We start from the raw sequence: 23,122 nt of genomic DNA on the forward strand, positions 1-23,122 counted from the left end.
GGGATTTCCTGCTTTTCTTTGTCGTATACAATAGTAAATTGAATAGAGTCCCGTGTATAGGTTTTGGACTGTTGCTTGGGCATAGCAAGTAAGTTAAAGATTCCACTTTGTGCTCGGGGAACTTGTGATGGGCATTTTTCATGATTTTCTGACATTTAAGAAGGAAAGCCATTAACTGAGAAAATAATCAGTAAATTCGTTTGTAAGGGGAATGTTAATCAGTTGCAGTTTTTCTGCCATCACTCAAATTGTGCCAACAGAAGCCTTTTCATCAAACCCCGAACCGCAGCGGAGCGACTGGGGGGGAAGCTCAAGTTAAAGGGGGCAGCTGTAATTTTTTCCATTTTCCCCTCCACTGATAAGAGTCACTTTTGACTGAATGCCCTTGAGCAAATGCTTCCCGAGGAGTGACAGCTGGAGGCTGGTCATTACCAGATGAGGATAAATCACAGAGGGTGACAGTGAAAAACAAACACTGACAAGTGTCTCATGAGCGCGTGGTGAGTGGAGGAAAATGATCCAGTTACTATAAAAACTTTAGGGGGGGGCAAATGTCACTATCAATGCAGGTGGCCTACAACCCAGCCTGCATCTTTTTTTTTTTTTTTGGCTCTTATAATAATAATAATTATTATTTTATCCTCATATAATGAATAATGCCAACCGATGCTTTATCATGACTATTTTAGTGAAACTGTCACATTAATGCTACTTTGCATTGATATTTCTCTCTCCTGGTTTTTTCAACTGGGGGAATCAGTTCTAACATTCCAGAGAATGCTACTAGCCCTAAAGCCTCCGCTTATTCACCTGGACAAAGACCGGCAGCCCTCCATCCATCAGCATTGGCCGATTCAAAGATTCTGACATGCTCCCGCTCATCTGCCCGACAAGTCCGCGGGGTCGTTGGTCTAGCGCGGTGTCAAGAGAGCGCGGGTCGCGGCTCGTCTGCCGCTCCTCCTGTCATGTGCGGCCGGGGAGGAAGGAGTGGAAGCGCCGCTCGTGTTTGCTCAGCCGCATTCCTTCAGCGCACCGCTCTCTGAACTGTGCCGCCGCTCGGAGACGAGCCATACAGGTTGCGGCTCGGGGCGGGTCCGGCCGCCGAGAATTACGCGAGGCGCGCGGTGGGAGGGAAATATGACGTTCTGGAGAGTTTTGCGTTGAATCTCACATCAAAAACAAACTTTTTATTTTATTTTATTTATTTATTTAAATCAGACAAGCACCAGAAATTTACACCTTCCCGTGCCGCTGGGCTGCTCCATAAAACACCCTCCCTGTGAAACGTTTGATGCGTTTTTATAAAAGAATATTCCTCCTAATATTGTTATGATGAGCCTGTGGTTGCTCCCACGCGCCCTCTTTCCAAGATTTCCCCTAAACTTTTACATTCCCCGGCTAATTTAGAACGAGCAAAAGTGCTGCTTGCCTCTTTCGGTACGTTCACCGGTTTCACCGCACTAATCTGACCCGCGGGCCCTCTGAGGCAACTTGTTGTGGATCGTGGTGGACCCAGCTCGCACTGGCCCATCCATCCTTCCGAGAATAGCAATCTAGGTGGTAATAACAACAACAACACATGATGAGAAGTTTGACCTACAGTGTGCGCTCCGGCGGTGCTGCCACTCTCTGTGCGCCAGTCCGCTGATGCAGGCTTTCAGAGCCTTTTCCTGCAGCATGCAGGAGGACGGGCTGGGCGTGTAGAAATCCAACATCTGCCCGGGACTCACTGCCAGCACGTCCATGCAGTCAAACATGTTGACGGCGCGTCGTTCTGTTACTCGTGTGCGTAAAGGATCAAAATCACGAGCATAAGCGCACACAACTCCATCAAACTCCGCTACTTCCACCCTCCTCCTCCTCCCCCTCCTCCCCCTCCTCCTCCTCCTCTTCCTCTCCTTCTTCTTCTCCTTCTTGGCACGGCCGATTTCGCCCCTCTTCTTCTCATTCGTCCCGCACCAGAATCATGAATTATTTCGGGGCAGAACGTCCCACGGCTTCCTCTGAATGCGAGTCTGCCATCTTTGGCCGCGCCGTGTCCACTCGGCGCCGTGCCACGGACGTCTGAACACGGGACGCTCCCATTCTAATAGTAACGTCCCGACGTGTTTTCACTGGATCGTTCCCGACACCGGAGAAAGCGGCGGTAAAAGCCCGCCTGAACTGCACGATCCCCCCCTCCCTCTCCCTCCTACTCTCAAAAATAACACGGACGGCGTTTAAAAAGCCCACGCTCTTCCCTCCGATGACGAATGGCTCATCCGTCCCCCTGTGCAGCACATTTCCAACTAGTTTTTGCCACCGAGAATGAAAGATTGAGTAGCCTAATATATGCGAGTGAACTTTGCGTGAACCCTTCCGGGGCTGCTGACCTTCAAATGACCCGGGCGGGCTGACATCACTGCAGCTCCCTAGCGCGGAACAAGGCGGAGAGAAGAAACGCAGGGGGGGGGGGTTGTTTTTTGTGCGAGAGAAGAAGAATGAAATACAGGAGGTCCCCCATAATTTCAAACGTGCTCTTTTTTTTTTTTAATTTTATTTTAATCTGAGGAAGTATTACTTCAGCTCAAACCGATCCATGATGTTGTTTCTGCTTGTGCGCAGTGACAGAAAAATGCCCCAATTCCTACAGAGAGGACTGGCAATAGACAACGCCAACAGTACTGATCTCTATAGTTCCAAAGTAGCACTGTTTTACTCAGAGCAAAGAAAGAAAGACAGGTCTGTGTCTCGTCTCATTTGTCACATTAATCCGGGCAACCTGCAGCAACGGCTGCCGCGTGTCCCGACATGGTCAGTGTCGTCAATCACCAGGTCAAAAGAGAAGGGGCTATTATTTCTGAATGTGAACTTTATTTTGACATTTCTGGAGGTTCCTGTGAGGCTCTTGCTCTTCATTAAAATGACAAAAAAAAATATTGATTTAAAAAAAAAAAAAATCTGAAGATGGCGATTTACAAAGATTTGGACTCCACTGATTTTTATTTGGTCGTCTATTAGACTAATGAAAAAAGATACAAGATCAGAGTTGGATCAGTCACTCCTCACCAAACAACTTACAAGAAGAGTATGTCAGCTGCTTATGTTATATACATCTGTATTATTGTTTTTTTTCAAGATCAAAATATTAAGGAGTAAAATAGTAGAGAAATATTTCCTGGGTAAAATGATTTCATAAGCAGTGATGTTTATTGGCATGATTTCTGGATGACTTTATAATGATATGAAAACTAGCTGAGTCAGTGGTTTCTTTAAAACACTCCTTCATTAGGGCTGCATTACAATATGTAACTACTCAACTGTATAGGTGATCAAAATGAGATTATTCACAGTTGTTACAGTGTGTAGTAGTGTGAATACATGAATTTTCAATGTTTGAACTGCACAGTCCTCAAAATCTTACACAGACTTTTGTTATTTTTTTTATTTTAAGCTAAAGAAGTATTACTACAACTCTGTTGACAAATTGCACAAATGACTGAAACCTGGCATGTTATCATCTGGTCGGTGTGATCGATCATGAGGTCGCCCGAGTGTCATCTTAATGTTTGGAGTGGAATGTTTCACTAACAGAAGCTTTATTTGCCATTTCTTGAGCCTCCTGTCCCGTTCTTTTGCTTTTCATTAAAAGGATACAAATTATTGGCAAAAAAAATAAAAAATAAAAAATAAAAATAAAAATTACAAGATCAAGATTTACAAGGATTTTGCAAGATCTGGACTCAAGTATGTGAAGCCTATCACCCCCATAAAATGACTGCCGTTCTGTGAGCGACCACTAGACTTACTGAAAGCCTTAACACAGGTGAGGCTAAATCCAAATTATGTCACTGTTTTATGTAAATGTAAAACTTATATTTATTAAATTACAATAATAATATATTCAGACAAAAATAAAAAATAAGAAAAGCACATCCTTAAGAAAATGCATTGCTGAAGCACTGATTCTTTTTTTTTCCATGATATTTGGAAAAAAGTCATGAAAAGCCAGTGATCTTAATGTATTGGCTGATTTGCATGAAATGGGACTGAATTGTTGTCTGTAACTGCACAGGTTGTCATGATGAGCTTTTTCACAGCTTATTCATTGTGCAGTAGTGTGTGTTCCTAAATTTGAATTGAATGTGCACTGTATACGGGTGTTGAGTTATGAAACAATGGAACTGAATCGGCCTCCAATGAACTATGGTGTATTGTGTGGTTTTGCTGTATCAGATGAGCAAAATAAGGTTGAATAATAATGAACACGATCATAACACGACAAGGCAAGACAACACAATCAGCTAATTAATACTCTGAAATTACATTTCTAATTATGGCCTCTCTCATTTTGATGATCACAGATGTTTAGTTTCCCCACAACTCACACAAATAAAATTTGTCACAGCATTTATGTGAACTGAATTATGACGATTCAGTTCACATAAATGCTGCGACAAATTTTTCTGTACATGCAGTGAAACTGTAAAAAACAGTGGCGGAAAGTACATTTACCCAAATACAGCGATACAGAGGGAAATGCTGTACTTTCTTCACCACTAAATTCAGGGCTGTAGCTGGGATTTTGACATACAGGGGGTTCCATGAGTCTGAGACCACTTCCCCATTCACTTGAATGGGACAGGCTGTGCGACCCTGTCTCTCAGTCCAATATCACATACAATTTTTTTTGGCTGGTTTGATAAAAATGAAACTGACGGACCAGTAAGCCTGAGTTTATACTACTACTATTATTTTATGATGTGTGACTAAAGGTCTTTTAGTGTAAATGTTAAAAAAAATTGCAACATGGAAGGGAAGAAAGCAGGGCCTTCAAAACAAAGAAAGACAATTAAGTTATTTTATTGACAAATTTCTTTCAACATGTTTGTATCCCCCAAACTACCAAGGACATGACCTCATGACCTATGGCCCTGACTACGTTTATATTATAGCAATAGTTACTTTGCAAGATTTGCAGGATCTTGCATATAAAACCTATAATAAACTTATTAAAGTACAGGATTAAAGTACATAACAGTCTACAAGCATCTTAAATTTGTTCTACATCGAGAAGGTACAACATTAAAATGCTGCTTACGCAGTAATGTAACACTAATAATAATCAAAAAGTCCAATATAACACTTTAAAAGGCGCAGTACTGCTGCGACTTTCTGTACATTTTGTTACCACTAATTTTGTATTCAGGCTCAATATACTTGATTTTCAGATGCAGCTGTAACATCTCACGCGCAAAGTTTACAAGCTTCCATCGCAAATGTTGCAGAAGAAGTCCTGTGTTGGGATATTTCCTGGATGAGTGTGATGTTGGTACTACACAGTGGTGGGCAACAGCAGGAGCTGCTAATGACTCATTATTCAGGACGGCGGATCCCATGAGCTGAGAGTCAGCTGAATCATATACACATACAGTGAGTCTGCCATCTCATCATGTACTGTCTTCAGTGGCTTTAGTGGCAGTACCACATAACTCACATACCACATAACTGTGATGCATTACAACCAGATGTGCCAATTAGTTGCAAAAACGAGTTTCTTTGAATATAATAATCTGAAAATTATATAAATTATATCATAATGTCATTAACTGTCCATCTGCTCCATTTAATACTCAACCTCCTACATACTGGGCACATTATTATATAATACTAATCATCATGCACTCACAGTACATGCTTATGCGATTCTGTGTGATGACTTAATAGTACCACCGCAGGTTAAAATTTCATAATTCATTTTGTTTAAGAGTTTATCTATTGTTTACCGTTTGTTAGTAAAGATACCTGTGCCCAGTTAAGTTATGAGATCTTAAAACAGCAACCAAACTTATCAAAGAACTTAAAAAAAAAAAAAAGAGAATATTTGCCTGTCATTCCCCCCATTTTTGATTAGTACAACGTCTTGCCCTGAAATTATACAACACAAATTCCAGGTAACCCTCTTTATCAATCTAATCTTCTTCAACCTCCTCACTATTCTTATTCTTTCTCTCTTTTTTTTTTAACTTTCTCTCATCAACTTTCCCTTGAATCTGGGTCTTTAGTAAGAACAGATTCGTGTTTTATTAACCATTTCTGTAGGGTTTAATTATTAAATGGGCTTCCAAGCTAGTCTTTAACTGAGATACTCTAACTGGCCCTTGTTTCCCTTCAGCATTATGACAGAAGTAAAGCATTTTAGCAGTGCCAGTGTGTGTAAAACCTGCAGTCAGACCTGTCTAATTCTGCCTTATGGAGCCATTAAACCACCTATAACAACTTTATCACTTTGACTTTACTGTCCCAGGAGCCACACATAAATGTCATTTGGGGACAAGAATACATGTCTTTAAAAAACTAGCTGAAATAATAGCAGCAGATATAAACTCACCACTGCCAAGGCTATATCCATGGTTGGATTAACCCACCAGGGAGCCCTGTAGCAGAAAAAGCTGTGGGCCTTTACTATTCTCCCCATCCAAATGTCTGGATTTACAAGACCTTAAGAAATTCTTTTACCAAAACTTATATTTACATTTTTTCCATTTTTTGCTACCCCATCACCATTCCCTGCAGTTTAAACTAGAAAAAGTGTTTGTTCTGCGCCTCCTCACAGAGAACATAGGCTTTTAGAGCGGTAATCATTTCTGCCCGCCGACGTGGGACACATTTGAACGACACCAAAACAATATCAAAACATTTTTTAAAACTTTTCAAACTACTTTGTGCAGAATATTCATTCTACATGTATGCACAATATGTCAGTTATAATTTACTGCTAAAAACAAAGAAAAAGTAACATCGGCGTGGATTATTTATTTATTGGCTTCTCTTCAGTAAAAGTATTTTGTGATGCTTTTGTGGAAATGGTATATTTTACATTATTTTAGTAAATAAACTGTACACTTGTCTGTGATATACTGAACATGGGATTATACACCCTGGAAATTTGGTTTATGCTAACAGTTTAACACTTTAGATTATGGCCTGCAATGTGTGTGTGTGTAAATTCTTGAACTAAGAGTGTACCAGTGCAGTATGTACTGATACATACATGTGGGTAACAAGACCTGAAGTTGGGGAGTGGGGCGATAACAATCTGGGAAATAACTGATTTTGTTTTTTTTTAAGCTAATTGGTGCCCATTCTTATTACGGTGTAAAGTGTGACCTACTGAGCAACAAAGCTGGAAGTTTGGGAGTAATTTAAAGACAACTGATACTCTTAAGGGTTTTTAACCACCAGTTACCTGGTAGTTAAAGGTACCTGGTACCTTGGTATTTTAATATTACAGGTTAGAGTATGAACTATTGGTGAATTGGACTGACACCACATAAAAACTAAATGCAAAGTGCAGCTGAGTAATTTAAAGACAACTGATACTGTCATTAGTTTCTCAGGCACTAAGGGTATGGACAAGTTGAAATTTTGACCTGATGATGGTGCTAGATGGACAGTCAGGAAACCACCAAAGTTATTACGTTTCATCCTGTGGGGAACATGAATTTCTGTACCACCTGTCGTGGCAATCCGTTTAACAGTTTTTGAAATATTTCACTGAGAACAAATAAGTTTAACCTGTCGCTGGCACTAGTTGACAAGTAATGTGATCACAAAAGTCAGTAGAAGCAGAATTAATCTTCTGGGAACCTAGAATGACCTTGAATGTATGTACACAATTTAAGGGAAATTCCTCCAATATTTGCTGAGATAGTTCAGTCTAGACAAAGCCTATAAATTTTAACAGTATGGGCATGGATTGCAAAACTGTGGGCACAGATTTGTAAACTAAGAGTACAGATTTACACACCACTCTTTTTATTTCTAGTGGGGCCATAATTTTCACCATGAGTCTTCACTGTCCTTTATTGGTGAAACTCACTTATAATTATATTGGTTTGTTTTGGTTACTTTTGAGCCTCTGTAAATGAAGGACTATGTATAAAAATAGTTGTAATTCCTAAACGGTTAATGTAATATTTTTGGCTGGTGTACAGAGGCAGAATAACGAAAACTGTGTCACTGTCCTGTCATGTACCTAACTGTAGCTAAAAGTTCAGTATTGACCTTATTCAACATCTGAATTCTAGTTTCTCTGAACTGAGAAGTCAGAATTTCCTCAGCAGCCTCAGTGGTGCTGTTCTGTAAAAGCTTCAGTGAATCCTGTATTTTGCTGTCTTGGAATAACATTCTTCTCACCTTAACTTGAGTCTAGTTTTTGCAGTATTGACTATCATTTCACTAACTTAAGGGCAGAGATCTGGGAAATATCATGTCACTAGGGCCCACAGCTTTACAATTGGGTCAAATAGAGCAAGCAAGATATACAATGGAATGACCCAAGTGGTCTCAGAAAGCATTTTTACATTTTTCCAACTAAAATCTCTGTATATAATAAAACATATTTATTCAGTATAGTCTTCCATACAAAACTCCTTAGTTTTTAGTTAAGTTTGAATGAGGGAATGATTTTGGATACACTGATTAGATAACTGGTTCCATATCTTTTTGGCTTGTGACCCTTAGTAACCACTAAGTTTAAGAACAAAGCAAATATTTTTCAAAAGTTCAAAAAATACAGAAAATGTGTGCAGCCTAAATGTTTTGTTCTCATTTCCCTAACCTTGTAAATTATGTCATGACCGCTCAGATTTGTGAATCCTCGAGGGGCTCCAACCCCATTTTGTAAGCTCTGGAAAAACAGACGGTGTAAAATGAAGAGTTGTTTCAAACCTGTTTGACTGCTTGTGTGGCTGTTGCATGCTCTCTTTTGTAAAGCTGTGTTCAGCCGAAACAGTCCATGCACAGATTAAGTTGCTGAGTCAAGTCTTCTGACTGATGTCCAGGAGTGATGGACAAAACAGTTTGGACTCGAAGACAACTAATGTTTAACAGAAATCCCACATTGCAAACCTGGGGCATGGAGTTGACATGGACAGACAAGGCTGTTTACCAGATAGGGAGGGTCTTAAAAAGAGATGCAACAGAAGGATGGATTATGGGAAGTGTAGAGGTCCAGTATTTTCAGAGCCTGACCCATATTCAACAGTAAAACTATCTCGTAGGACTATCTTGACCTCTGCTGCTTGAGTTTGACCATTCCTTTTTTAATCTGTCTCTAACAAATTCCTCAATTTTATGGACGTGTAACACTTAATTGCTGGGTGTATTCCTTTAAATGATCTGTAAGAGGGTTTGTTTTAAAATGCTGATAAAATTGAATGCTTTCTCCTTTTTGCCATTATTTTGTATTTAAAAGGTAAACTAGTGGAAAGCATTAGTGATTGGCAAGTTTATTCTATATTATGATATGCCCCTTGTGATATACAGTGTAATTTTAAAGGGGATTCCAACATTCATAGCTTCCATACAGAAATAGCTTGAAATCAGCTTCAAAATTCACATCAGAATCCTACTCGATAAATGAATGTATGAGGAAAAAGTGTAAATGGTAGAGTTAGAGTCTCACATACACCATACATACTGTATGGTACATAAACAGTAGCCAGAGTTGTCAGCGCGCTGAAAAGCAGATGCACACTAACACTTGTGGTAGCATTTGATGGAGTAAAGAAGGCAGTTTGAGAGGCAGAGCTGGCCTGGGCGCTGCATAGCACAGTGATCCCCACAGAACTCATGAATATTGCAGGGAGCCTACAGCAAAGCTGAAACAGGAACCCCTGGACCCCCTCTACACACACCAGCTGACCCCCTGCAGCTCAGCCAGTGTAACAGTAACCCTTGGATACACACACAAATACACACCACCCAGGTCAGCTCAGGTAATGAATATACCCGAAAATCCACCAGTAATTAGAAGGTGATAATGAACCCATCCATCAAGATAAGCCACCTTATTGGCATCAGTGTGCCACAGTTCGTGGCCACCACCGCCAAAACTCACCAGGCTGTGACAATACACGGCAAAACTGATCATTTAATAAGGCCGGGCAAAGCCTGACAGCTTTGAGGAAGACATACATGCAGCGGGTGCCATTTTTGCTGAGTTTCAACACAACCAGTGGGTGGATATCTTAACCACCGAATCTGCAGCTTCAGGTGTACGTTTAATTCCCAGTTCCTGTCCACAAGAAACCCTTATTTCATAGCATATCTGTGAACAGAGCTGAATTTGGTGCTCACAATTCATCAGTGGGTCAAGCCTCATAACAGCTATATTTAGTTACACTTGGACTTAGCCTACTGGTAATTTAATTGAAGCTGCATGGCAGAGGCAAATATATTTTCCACTCAGGTTAAGTATCATGCCAAAGCTCACGTCGGAATTATGCCATTGTGTTGCAATATGATACACAGAGTGAAACTGAAGATTAGGATTCATTTCGCTATGCATCATTAGCATTTATTCTCCATATTTAAACAGTAAGGGAGCATTTATGGATTTAAATACTGTCCAATTTCGGACATTTTTATCTTATTAAGAATGAAACACACACAGTTACATAAGCTTTAAAAATGACTGTATTTTATTTATGTAGAACATGTGCGGAGGTGTGAGCGGGGAGCAACAGCTTATTCCTTTGAGGCTGTATTTAAAGCATTGATTCATATTGTTGCTATAGTGCAGTTAAACCTTAACCATCCATCAGTGGATCATTTGAATTCAGTTTTCATTATACCAACAAAAAACTGGCCTTATTAAGAAACATTTTCCACAGTGAATGGAGCATTTACATCAAGTCAACATTCTATATTAACCCCTAAAACTGTCAAGAAAAATACACAAGAAAGCAAAAGCATTTTATAAATTGCAGTTTTATTCTGGTTTGGCTCCCTCATTCAAAGAGCTTTTCCTCCTATGTGGACAGACTGAAAAAAACTAAGAGCCAGCATAAGGCAGTGAATCTGCAGAGGTACAGAAAACATAAGAACGCTTTGTTCTAAAAATCTCAAACCAAGCAAAACCAAAGAGCTGAAAAAAATTTTGTTATCATCCCTTCAATACATTTTGTTTTTCACAATATATACTATATTTGTTGCAGCAGGACTACATGTCCACACCTCAACAAACAACAGCCTCCCAAAAGTTTGTGAAATGAGCACATGCAGTGTGCTTTTTTAAATATTTGCTGCCTGCACAAAAAGTGAGAAAAAGTCAAATTTCCTATCAGGAAAAGATAATGTGAAGGATACACAAAAGCAGGAAGTGGTTTGACATTGAGATACTGAGGAAAGTAAAATGCGGCAGCGACGTGGAGCGTTTGGGAGGATTTACCTTAAACTCTGATAAACTAAGTTAAATCATTCCCAAATCGAGGAATGATGTCTGATACAGCAATGATTTTTAGTGCCAGTAAAACTTTTCTCTTATTAAAAAGAGAAAACTGTACCTGTAACTACCTAACTACAGTTACTAAAAATAGCAGCCTCTGACAGATCGACACAACCCTATGGTGAGGAATGTCATTTTGACGTGGTTTGTGTTTATATCATATCACGTGATTCAGAGTTGTGTTCACCTCCTCAGTCAGGAGACTGCACTGTGAACACTTCCCACTGAGTGCCTGTCTGTGTTTGCTTCAGTCTCTGTCTCATAACAAGAAAGGAGGTACATCCCTGTCCTGCAATTCCCCAGCTCCCTGCGACCGCCTGACCCTGATGGGAGCTCTCGCTCAGCAAATAATAGATTTCAAAAGTAATAAAAAACACGGACGCAGTGTTTTCAGTTGATCTCTTAACGGCAGCTATTTCACCCCAAACTGCTGTATAACGTTGAAAATTGTGCAGACTGTGATTGAGCAAAGTGCATTGAAGCTCTTTAGCATGAAAGGTGACCATATAAAGGTGACCTATAAACCTACTTTACAGTTTAGCTACTTTAAATTCTTCTCCTACTGTATAAAGCGTAGAGTATTATTATAAACACATTGGGAGTTCATGATATAAACAGCTGCTTGAAAACTACTGGCAAAACTGCTTTTCTCTTGAATGCAAGAGCCATTAATACTGTGACTCCATTAAAAATTTTCTGAGCACATTCATGCTCTTTGGAGGAAGAGCCCTTTTTATTTGGACTCTTAATTGCTCTAGTGCCAGCCACTGGGCAAACTATTAATGTTATTCACAACATATTCTACATTTTACTGATAAGATTGATATAGAATATATTGAGAACATTTATGCCCCTTTCTTGAAAAACACTTGATTTTCATGACTCCGTGAGCATTTCTGCAGTGCCACCAGTTTGGCTAAACTATTTAGACTTACTAAAAATAGCAGCATTGTCAGTAACTTGTCCGTTCCACACACTGATTATGTTCTGCTAGGTTTACTGAACACTGAAGCCACTTTGGGGGCTGCTAGTGGGGCTCTAGACTTTCAGTATCATTTCCCCAAAAATAATGTTCCTGCAACATTATTTGAGGTCTCACACGAGATCTGGCTCCTCAACAAGAATTCAAACCTCCTGCATCTACTGGACAACTGTATTAACAGTGAAATTAAATTAGATGTAATTTTACTTGATTGCATTATTACTGATTTTCATGATTATTCAGTAAAAAAATTTATATCTGCTGATAAAGGGATTATAATGTGCTGTAATGAAGAAAAATAGCTCTGGACTGAATTTAGTATGTCTACAAAATCTTCTGGTGACTGTCATAAAAAAGGAAGCAGCTGCTATGATATACACACCAATCAGCCACAACATTAAAACCAGTTACTAGTTTTAATGTTGCGGTTGATTTTAATGACTTGATGGTAAAACGCTGAACATAACACCTTTCATTAGAAGTGTCTCAAAATTAATTGGTTACCTGATACACTCCACAGTAGAAGTATTTGCAAAATTGCTGCAGATGTAATGCAGATATTTGATCAGCAAATCTATAAACGAAAGCCAAACCTCATGCATAAATATAATAATTTTGCTGCTGTGTGGGAGACATGATCAACAGATTTAATAAACCACCTCTACCCCTCAGCTGCACAGCTGGAGATTGAACTGTGCTAAGTTAAAGTTATAAGCGCAAGCCTCCCATGGTCACGACAGGGCATTTCAAGTCAACTGCACATTATTGTCTGCTCTGTACAAGACAATAGCTAATAAACATTGACTGTGCAGGATGATTGTGATTGGTTAAAGACGTGTACCACTGGCCAGAGGTATGGAAGAGAGACCCATTACAAACTAGAAGGCAATAAAGTGAGCTCATTTACTCCTAACAGCCTAACTACCTTCAGCAATGGGTCCCCTGCTGGAAATTTGGGTCGATGGAGAAGCAGTAATTACACTTCCGTCTAAGTGTCTTAATGTGACTGCCTCCATTGTTTACTTCTCTGTCTCATACAAAACATTGGCTGATGGATCATTTTCATTTCCAATCAAATCTGTAAGTGAATGTGTGTATCTGTGCGCCACTACATGCATGTGCATGAGTGTGTGGGTGTATTTCTTCTCCGTATTATAAGATAATGCAATATAATGTGAATATCCATCTAACAAAATTTGTTTGCTCTGGCAAAAGCTTGTCTGGAAATTGTGAATGTGATAGTCTGTTTTTAGTTGAGTTTTATATGTATTTTATCTCTGGTGCTGAGAACTCATAACTTTCTACTCATTAAACTCTCTTCGAAGAGATCACCTGTCAATCTAACAGTAGGAGCAGTGCCCATTTGTTGGGCATATCTGACTTTCCAAAACTCGAACCACCCTGCCCTCAAATTGGTGTGGAATACAGATATTTGTCAGTTCCAGCTGAACTTGACTCAGGTCTTAACGTAAAAACTTCAGGCTGTAATCAAGTTATTTCAACAGAATCACATCCATAGGTGGATTTGCTCCTGAGCTAATCATGGAATGTTATCATTGTGTCATGCAGAGTTCAACTTTGGTGAAATTTGATGAGAAAATTTGTGCCTTTGCACTTGGAAACCTCAGGAGACGGGTAAATGTACCAAGATGGTGCTGCAGATGGCTGCCTCGGTTCTTAGCTCTCTTGTGCTTTCACTGTTTTTATTTATCTGTTCCACTTTTTTGCAACTCCAACATGATTATTTTCACTAAAGAAGAAGTGCTGAACATCCGACAGTCCACTTCACACAAATTTTCACCTATCTTCACAAACACAGGAAAACTTTAAAGCCTATTCTATTTGTTATAGTGTACCATGCTCCTGGCCCATACTCTGAATTTTTATCTGAATTCTCAGGGTTTTTATCAAGTTTAGTTCTTAGTACAGTTAAATTAATTATAGTAGGTGATTTCAATATTCATGTGGATGTTGATAATGATAGCCCTAGAACTGTGTTTATCTCATTGTTAGACTCAACTGGCTTCGCTCAGGGTGTAAATAAACCCACTCACTGTATTAACCACATTCTGGACCTCGCTCTGACTTATGGCATCGAAATCGAACATTTAATAGTCTTACCACAGAATCCTCTTTTATCGGACCATTATTTAATAACTTTTGAATTCCTGTTACTGGACTACACACTATTAGGCAAAAATGTCTTTACTAGATATCTATCTGATATTGCTGTAGCTAAATTTAAGGAACTGATTCCATAAGCACTTAATTCACTGCCATGTTTCAATATAACAAAGGACTCCAATGCTAACTTTAGTCCCTCCCACACTGATCATCTTGTTGATAGTGCTGCAGTCTCAATGACACTTTATACTAGTGCAGCTCTAAAATAGATAATAAAACAAAGTCGGTTAGCTCCATGGTTTAACCTCCAAACATGTATATTAAAGCAAACAACACGAAATCTTGAAAGGATATAGCATTCTACCAAACTGGAAGAATCCCACTTAGCCTGGCATGATAGTCTTAAAACATATAGGAAGGCCCTCTGTAAAGCCAGATCAGCCTATTACTCATCTTTAATAGAGGAAAACAAAAACAACCCTCGGTTTCTTTTCTTCTCTGTAGCCAGGCTGACAGAGTCATAACTTTATTGATCCGTATATTCCTAGAGCTCACAGTAGTGATGACTTCATCTGCTTCCTTAATGATAAAATTCTAACTATTAGAGACAAAATTCACCACGTCCTGCCCCTCAACCAGCACCAACTTATCTTCAAACACAGGCACCTTAGAAACAGCTTTGCAACCTGATGTATACTTAGACAGTTTCTCTCCCATCGACCTTCGCCAACTAACTTCACCAATGTCTTAGACCCCATCCCAACTAGGCTGCTTAAGGGAGTTTCACCCTTAGTTAGCACCTCTCTACTAGATATAATCAATGTTTCTTTCTTAACAGGCTATATACTGCAATCCTTTAAAACAGTCATAATTAAACCTCTTCTTGAAAAGCGTACTGATCCATATGTTTTAGCCAACTATAGTCCTATATCTAACCTTCCCTTTCTCTCTAAGATCCTTGAGAAATCTGTTGCCAACCAGTTGTGTGACTTTTTACATGATAATAGTTTATTTGAGGATTTTCAGTTAGGATTTAGAGTGCATCATAGCACAGAGACGGCACTAGTGAAAGTTACAAATGACCTTCTCACTGCATCGGACATAGGACTTGTCTCTGTACTTGTCTTGTTAGACCTTAGTGTTGCATTTGATACCATTGATCATCATATCCTATTACAAAGACTGGAACATTTAATTGGCTTTAAAGGTGGTTTAAGCTGGTTTAGGTCCTATCTATCAGATCAGTTTCAGTTTGTGCACGTTAACGATAAATCCTCAATAGACTCAAAAGTTAGTCTAGGAGTTCCACAAGGTTCTGTGCTTCGACCAGTCCTGTTCACCTTATATATGCTTCCTTTAGGCCATATTTATAGGAAACACTCCATAAACTACCGTTGCTATGCTTATGATACCCAATTGTATTTGTCAATGAAGCCTGGTGAAACCAATCAGTTAGCTAAACTTCAAGCATGCCTTAAGGACATAAAAACCTGGAAGACCACCAACTTTCTGCAGTTAAACTCAGACAAAACTGAAGTTATTCTGTCTGCAAACATTCATATGGCATCAATGCTCATTACTAATTTGACTTCTTCTCTCTCCTGTCGCTTTTTGCAGGTTTTTCTGCCCCTGGTGCTGCAGAGTCTGGATCTGTGACTGCAAACCACCTACTGCTCCCATGATCCTGCTCAACACCCACTGCTTCAAATATTATGATTCCATCTATTATTATATTTAGTTTTATTAGTACAATTATTCACTCAATATTATATTTATTAGTTTTATTATTAGTCTCATTATTGTTACACATCTTTATGCTATATTTTTACTGTGTTATGCCCCCCCTCCCCCTTCCTCTCTATTTCTCTCTTAACCCAGCCGGTCGGGGCAGACGGCCGCCCATCATGAGCTGGGTTCTGTTCAAGGTCTCTACCTGTTAAAAAGGAGTTTTTCCTTGCTGCTGTCGCCAAGTGCTTGCTCATGGGGGAATGTTGGGTCTCTGTAAATAGAACTATAACGAATATGGTCTAGACCTGCTCTACATGAAAAGTGCCCTGAGATAACCTTTTTTATTATTTGGTGCTATATAAATAAAATTGAATTGAATTGAATTGAATTGAATTTTGGTTGGAGGAGCATCACCTCTCTATGGGACTTGGAGGAGATTCAGGCAAGGAAAACATACCAGTATGATGGCCAAGTTAAGACAGCGGGGCTTCCTAAAACCACTCCTGTCGATTCACCTGGTACGTCTCCGTTCTCTGGCCAACAAAATGGATGAACTGCTGCACAGGATAGGACAAACTTGCAATATTCACACTTGGCACTCCTGTGCTTCACTGAAACCTGGCACGGTTATTCCACTCCAGATAGCTCTCTACAGGTGCCTGGTTTTCATATCCACAGAGCGGTCAACTAAGGCTGGTGTACAGATGTCTGGTTCATCTTCTCCTGACTTACAAGTAGAAACTAAAATCTACAAAGCCTGTGGTCATCTGTGGAACAGATGGAAAACTGGAACCATAGGTCTGCTTTGACTGCACTGATTGCGGGCTTGCTCTTGAGGCTGCATCTACAGAACTGGTTGAACTCACTGACACTCTGACATTATTCATCAGTTTTTGTGAGGACGTGTGTGCCCACTAAGAGTTTCTCCACTTTCACAACAACAAGCCCTGGTTTACAGCTAAACTCAAGCAGCTCCGTCAGGCCAAGGAGGAGGCCTACAGAATCCTGTACAACTGGGCCAGATCCTGTACAGCCAGGCCAGAAACACAAAGACCAATTAGATCAGAATAGCAAAGAGAAGCTACACAAGCCAGCTAAAAAACAGGTTTTCAGCTAACGACCCTGCGTTAGTGTGGAGAGGCCTGCAGGACGTCACTAGCTAGGAACCCATCCCCCAGCACTGTGGAGAACAATCAACTGGCTGACAATCTGAAAGTGTTTGATTGTAGGTCTGATAAATCTACATTCACACCCCTGACCCGATCCATTTCAGGAATGACACAACCAACTGCACCCTTTTTACACCAACATTAGTGCATATATGCAGGCTTTTAAACTCCTTTCCCATTGCCAGTAGATGAGTTCTCCCAGAGACAACCCTGTAGACTACAACAGGAAGGGATGGCATTCAATTATTGTGCATGCTTATCCTTCTGATAAGCATCACGTTCTGAGAAAAATAGTTGATTATTTTCGTCTCAACCGCAACAGCAGGGGCCAGACCTACACAGCAGGACTGAGAGTGAGCTGCTAGCTGCTGTGCAGATTGACGGAGCCTCCGTGGCAGATGTTTCGGTCAATAAATGTATGTTTTTAAAACTTATTTCGGGGCTGCGCTCACTCTTCTCAAGAGGAAGAAAAGGGGTGGAATTAGCGTGTCCGCCCAGGTGTCATGTTTCCATCACTGCTGATTGGAGCTGGAGCTGATAAATACTTACTGCAGAGTCACTTAACCCAGGAATGCAAGCTGATCATACCCTTTCCTACTGAAGACAAAAGCCAGATGTTAGTGGGTGTCTGTGGGGTTTTTGTCCAGTGTGAAAGGGGCTTCAGAGACAGAAGGTTTCTGGAGGGCACCAGGCCCCCAGGGATTTGTTCTCTCCCTGTTTCTATTCACAATCTACACCAAAAACTCTACCTCAGGACACCCGTCTGATATCATCCAGGACTTCAACACCTTCATAGTCAGGAAATGGGCAGGGAAAGTCACTGCAGACCCCTGACACCCTACACAAAACGTGTTCCAACTCCTGCCCTCTGGTAGGCGCTACAGAACACTGTACGCCAAAACACCTAGACACAGGAGCAGTTTCATCCCACATGCCATCACTCTGATTACAGTTAGTCAATCATATAATATCAGGAAGAATCGCTGTGCATAACCCTCTAATACATAAACATCCACTGTACTTAGAAATTATATTTATATTAGTTTTATACTCAATTTGTGCAATAACATGCATATATCATTCAATACTACAATAATACAATTCAATACTACTTAAATACAAGTACAATCAGGCTGTATATACTATACATAGACATGTATACATGTAAACACTGTTATAACCACCTTCGGAATGTATATAAAGTAACTTCTTACACTTCCCACTTTTTATTTCAGCACTCCTGGCACTCTCCCACACCTTGCACTACCTGTTTCCTAGTTTACAACTTCAGAAAATCGTTGACTTGTATATAGACATTGTATGTTGGTTCTGTTGTTAATTTTTTCTAGCTACATGTTTATGTTATTTATCTTTGCTCAGTTTGTTGCCCTTGGTTTTGCTGTATATCCATGTGTATCTCTCTGGACATTGTTATTGAGTACGTTGAGCCACTGGAAACCGGAATTCCTTGTATGCACAAACATACTTGGCCAATAAAGACGGCTTGTACAAAACTCCTATTACTGCTGACCCCGCTGCAATCTGTCAATATCGCATTAAATCTTACCTTCACTCGTGAATTAGAGCCCATTGGGGCTGCAATTCACTCCCAACCCAGAGTGACCATGGCTTAAGACTTCCATGTGCTGCGTCTCACCATTCAATGTTGTGTAAACCTGGTTTGCTGGAATATAAACCCCTCCAAAAAAAAACCTGTGTAAATGTGCTGTCCTGTTAGCAGCTGCAAGCTTTTGTTCACTGCATCACCAAGTTTCCTGCGCTGCCTATTTTAATTTCACCTTGCCACTTTCTAGTGTGATTAGGCACTCACGCCTGTGTGTCAGAAAATGGAGAAAAATTACTATAGCTAAGGAATGGTGTGAAATCCTCAGATATCTGGAATGGCCATGGAGCAGAACCAATGCTCCTTACTTTATAAAGAAAGGAGCCAGTTGAGGTTCAGGCGTCCTAATCAGATTGATAATGGCTCCCTGTGGAGAAGATACTGGGCCAGACCCAAAACATTCTGGAAGGACTAAAAATCCCATCTGAGGAAAAGGACATCTGGACTACTTTGATAACTCTGTGACAAGAACCAGATAAGCAGTATAAAAAATAGATGGACGGGATGTATAAAAACCCAGTGCAAAGACAATGCAATGTGGGAGACATTAAATTTAAATTAGGGCTTCAAACTGCATTGTATGGAAAACCTTGTTAAAGTTCCAGAATTGGGTTCCACTTTGTTTGGGTTTGTTTAGAACCAAAAGGAATAAAACATTTTGAATCATAGACCTCGTTCTCGGAGACATCTTCCAGACACTAGTGTTGGAAACGGAAAACTTTTATAAACTTGATAGGCAATAAGCCTATAAACTTAAGGATTCTGTAGTTTAGTCAAGTAAATGTAAACATGTTTGACAAAAAAAAAATCCTTACTCAAGATCCACTCATTCACTTTTTTAAGAAGTTTTACATTTCAAACAGTTTCAATCAGAAAAAGAGCTAGTGAGTGGAACTTAAGTTAATTTTCTGTCTATACTCTTCTACTACTATTTTTACGGTCAAGAATTAACTTTCTTGTTAAGTAAATACAGTTGTTTTAAAGGGTCAGCCTGGCCTGCTTGCTTAATTTTTTGTAACTTTCAGAATAGTGTTAATTTTGTCAGCCATTTTTAGATGTACTATTAGTGCTCAAATCAAAATTTTTTTAGTTTTAGTCATATTCAGTCAACCTCACAATTTTAATTTTTTAGTTAATTTTTCATCTACTAAAATATTTTAGTCTCATGTTAGTCGAAGAAAACATAAATATTTTTGTCTAGTTTAAGTCAACAAAGACACTTGACATAGTTTTTTTTATTCATCAGAAGATTAGATGATGTGAACATTTTAAAACACTTCAGTACGGTTGGGTTTCAAATAAGATTCCATTCAACCGATTTTAGGCTTAAGAAAATTAAAATGAAAATAAGCTACAACAGCTACTTACAAGATGTATGATTAAGAATGCAGCTTTACAGAGAGGGTGTCTGTTCTAGTGTTATTAATTTGAGCAATACATCCAAACCTGAAAGAGGATTAAAAAATGAAATCTGGAAAGATGCAAGAACATTGGCAAGTCCAATGCAATCAAACTCTCACAATATGAGTCAATCAGAAAGTAACGAGAAAAAAGAAAACCCTTTACAATCAAAAAGAACATTGTACAACAGCCCGTGTCAGAAGGATGCTGATTTTATAGACCTTAGTGTTAGTGTTGTACTAGGCTATATTATACTTGAACAGTACATATTTATTATAGGTTATACACTATCATTTAATTAAATAGAGAAAAGAAAACATTTGGAACCTCTTTGCATAAAACAGAAGCTAAGCACTAGTAAGCTAAATATTTCCCAAGAGACTTTATTCAAGTCCAAAATTAATCTTCTGCGTAATATGCTGTGTATTTTAAAAACCAGCAGAAGTCAGTATACGTTATTTTTAGGCTCCATTTTAGCCCCCCTTTTTTTTGTCATTGTGTGCAGAGGTGAGAAACTAGGTAGGATTAAACTCTTTTTCCATTTTTCAATCATCAACTCCTGTGACTTTTCCGGTGTAGTGCGAACACTGTGAAACTATGACACACTATGAATGCCTGTGAGCAAAGACTGAAGGTTTTTCGCTGTTATCGCCATTAAAAAAATTACCCCCCCCCCCTTTTAACAGCAGTTTTTTCACCGCCTTTGAGTATGGTTGCTCGGAACAGCTACATTTCAGGCGTACCCTAGCCTTTAGACATTTTAACAAACCACTAATGCTCTTGTTTTTCTTGTGAGGACAGTCTAAGATACGGGTTGAATCACTGTGTGTCCTATGTTACATCAATTGACAATAACAGATGAACAGATAATAGATACTGTATGTAGACAATGATGTAAGTAGCATATTTAATTTTAAATCTGTCCAGGAAGAAGGAAAGCAAAGTGACTCCACTGTTTATCCGACAGCAGAATCAACTTTCTCCTCAGCTATCCCCACGAAACCGTCAGCTCAGCGCTCACCTAACCTGCCTGTAGTCTTCCCAGTCCATGATCATGATGAACTGTTATAGAGGCAGCAGCCTACAGTTTGCAGAGATGGGACCTGCCCATCAGTCAGATGGCCCTCTTTGTGGCTCAGGGAGGGATTACTGTGCATTCAGGCGGCTTCACATGGTGAGCCACAGCCCGTCTGATCAGAGAGGCACTTGCCTATCTCTCCACCTCACCCCCCGGAGCCCGTGATTTCACAAGGATTAGCGCACAAAGTCACCTAATCTCTCCCTCCACTCTCTTTCTATTGATGGCCGTCTCAAACATGAACGCACACACAATGGCACTCCCACAGTTGCACACATAGAAACACAGTGAAGTTCGTAGACAATGAAATAGAATTACTGTCGGATCAAATAAACAAAAACTAACTGAATACTTTTGTTATGCAACTGTACAGTTGGTAATACTAAAAATTTTAAATTGAATTACATTTTCTGTAGGCAGTTCCATGAAGCATTTTAAAGAGCTCAGCATTTCGGGAAATAGTTGTATTCACTTTTCTTGTCATGGCTATCTTAGCATAAAGAATGGAAGCAGAGGGAAGTAGTTAACGTTGCTCTGTCAAAAATGAAAAAAAAAACAAAAACCTAACCACACCTCTAAAGCTCGCTGGTAACACTTTGTGTCTCATTTGTACAAAAGAAATGTAAAAATGCATTAATTTGTGGTTGTAGGAGTAGTTTCATATTGGAACTGTTGCTCAGCAAGCAACAGCTGGGCACTGCTTCATGGAGTCTTGTTGTCACAGTGAGGTTGCAAAGTTTGGTACCATTGCTCCTGTACAGAAACAAATATGAAACTGCTATAGCTCAATATGCTGCACAGAAGAGCACTGGTATTGTTAATTCTGGCTCTGTCACACTTTCATGGATTACTGGGATGCTTGAATAGAACAGAGCCAATTTTTTCTTTTTAAATTGGGCTTTTGAGCAATCCACCATTGCATATACACATATACCCCATTTTAATAGCATATTTCCTAAAATAAAAACTGGTAGTCAGTTAAAAGCAGGGTCTCTGATAATGGCCGGGGGTGCAGTTGACATGAACAAAAAAAAGGTTGCCCCAGAATACAGGTCGGGGAAAACAAAAGGGTGAATAAATTCCTGGTTCCTGTATAATGTGCATGCCAGTTAAAAATAATTCAGATTGAATTTAATAAATTCAACAACATATGCTATTCTCAACACTTTGTTGTTCATTCAGATCCACTCTGTTTTGTCGTCCTTTAATCCCGTCCAGCTGTTGTTTCATGTGGTATAGCTGCAAATGTGTCAAAAATAAAGGCCTTGTTAAGAAATGGAGGGTCCACTGAAACTCTAGAGGGCTTTTAATTTGAAACAGTTACAGGAAAGGTTGAGTTTGTATTTACTCAAACGGAGGGAATTAGAAATAACGGCCTGCGTCTAATACAAGACTAGTTCAAATAAAGGCCTGTTACCTTTTGCATTTGAGGTAAATAAAGGCCCCGGTCACTATCTGCGGAAATACGGTGGTTCATTACTGTTCTTTAAAAAAAAAAACTAGTACATGTTCTGAATGCTGGTTGGAGCTGTATTGATTCGTGCTATACAGCAGTCACAGTAACGCAGGCATGCGTTTGCTGAAGAATCTATATCTGATATGAAATCTGCTGATTTATTATATGCACAGGCAGTCACAGCATGGTATGTTAGGGGAAAGTAAACAGTTACATTAGCTGGAAGAAATATGGGAGACTTGTAACTGCTGAATATATGAACAGCAGCCTTGTTCATTTTTTCAAAAT

At 39.6% G+C, this 23,122-nt stretch overlaps 1 protein-coding gene across 2 annotated transcripts in view; it reads right to left on the minus strand.

Annotated features, from left to right (window-relative positions):
* Window positions 1–23,122, minus strand: part of LOC120786851 (retinoic acid receptor beta-like) — a 145,503-nt gene that overhangs the window by 95,853 nt on the left and 26,528 nt on the right. Inside the window, exon 1 of one of the 2 annotated variants that reach the window (XM_040122570.1) lies at window positions 1,601–1,823. The exons of the other annotated variant lie outside the window; for it this stretch is intronic. Coding sequence (XP_039978504.1) covers window positions 1,601–1,757 — 157 coding nt within the window. The 5' untranslated portion in view covers window positions 1,758–1,823. Of the gene's footprint in view, window positions 1–1,600; window positions 1,824–23,122 lie in introns of those variants that run through there. 2 annotated transcript variants of the gene reach the window in all.

The sequence above is a fragment of the Xiphias gladius genome, chromosome 24 (genome assembly GCF_016859285.1).
Source record: "Xiphias gladius isolate SHS-SW01 ecotype Sanya breed wild chromosome 24, ASM1685928v1, whole genome shotgun sequence".
Taxonomy (NCBI): Eukaryota; Metazoa; Chordata; class Actinopteri; order Istiophoriformes; family Xiphiidae; genus Xiphias; species Xiphias gladius.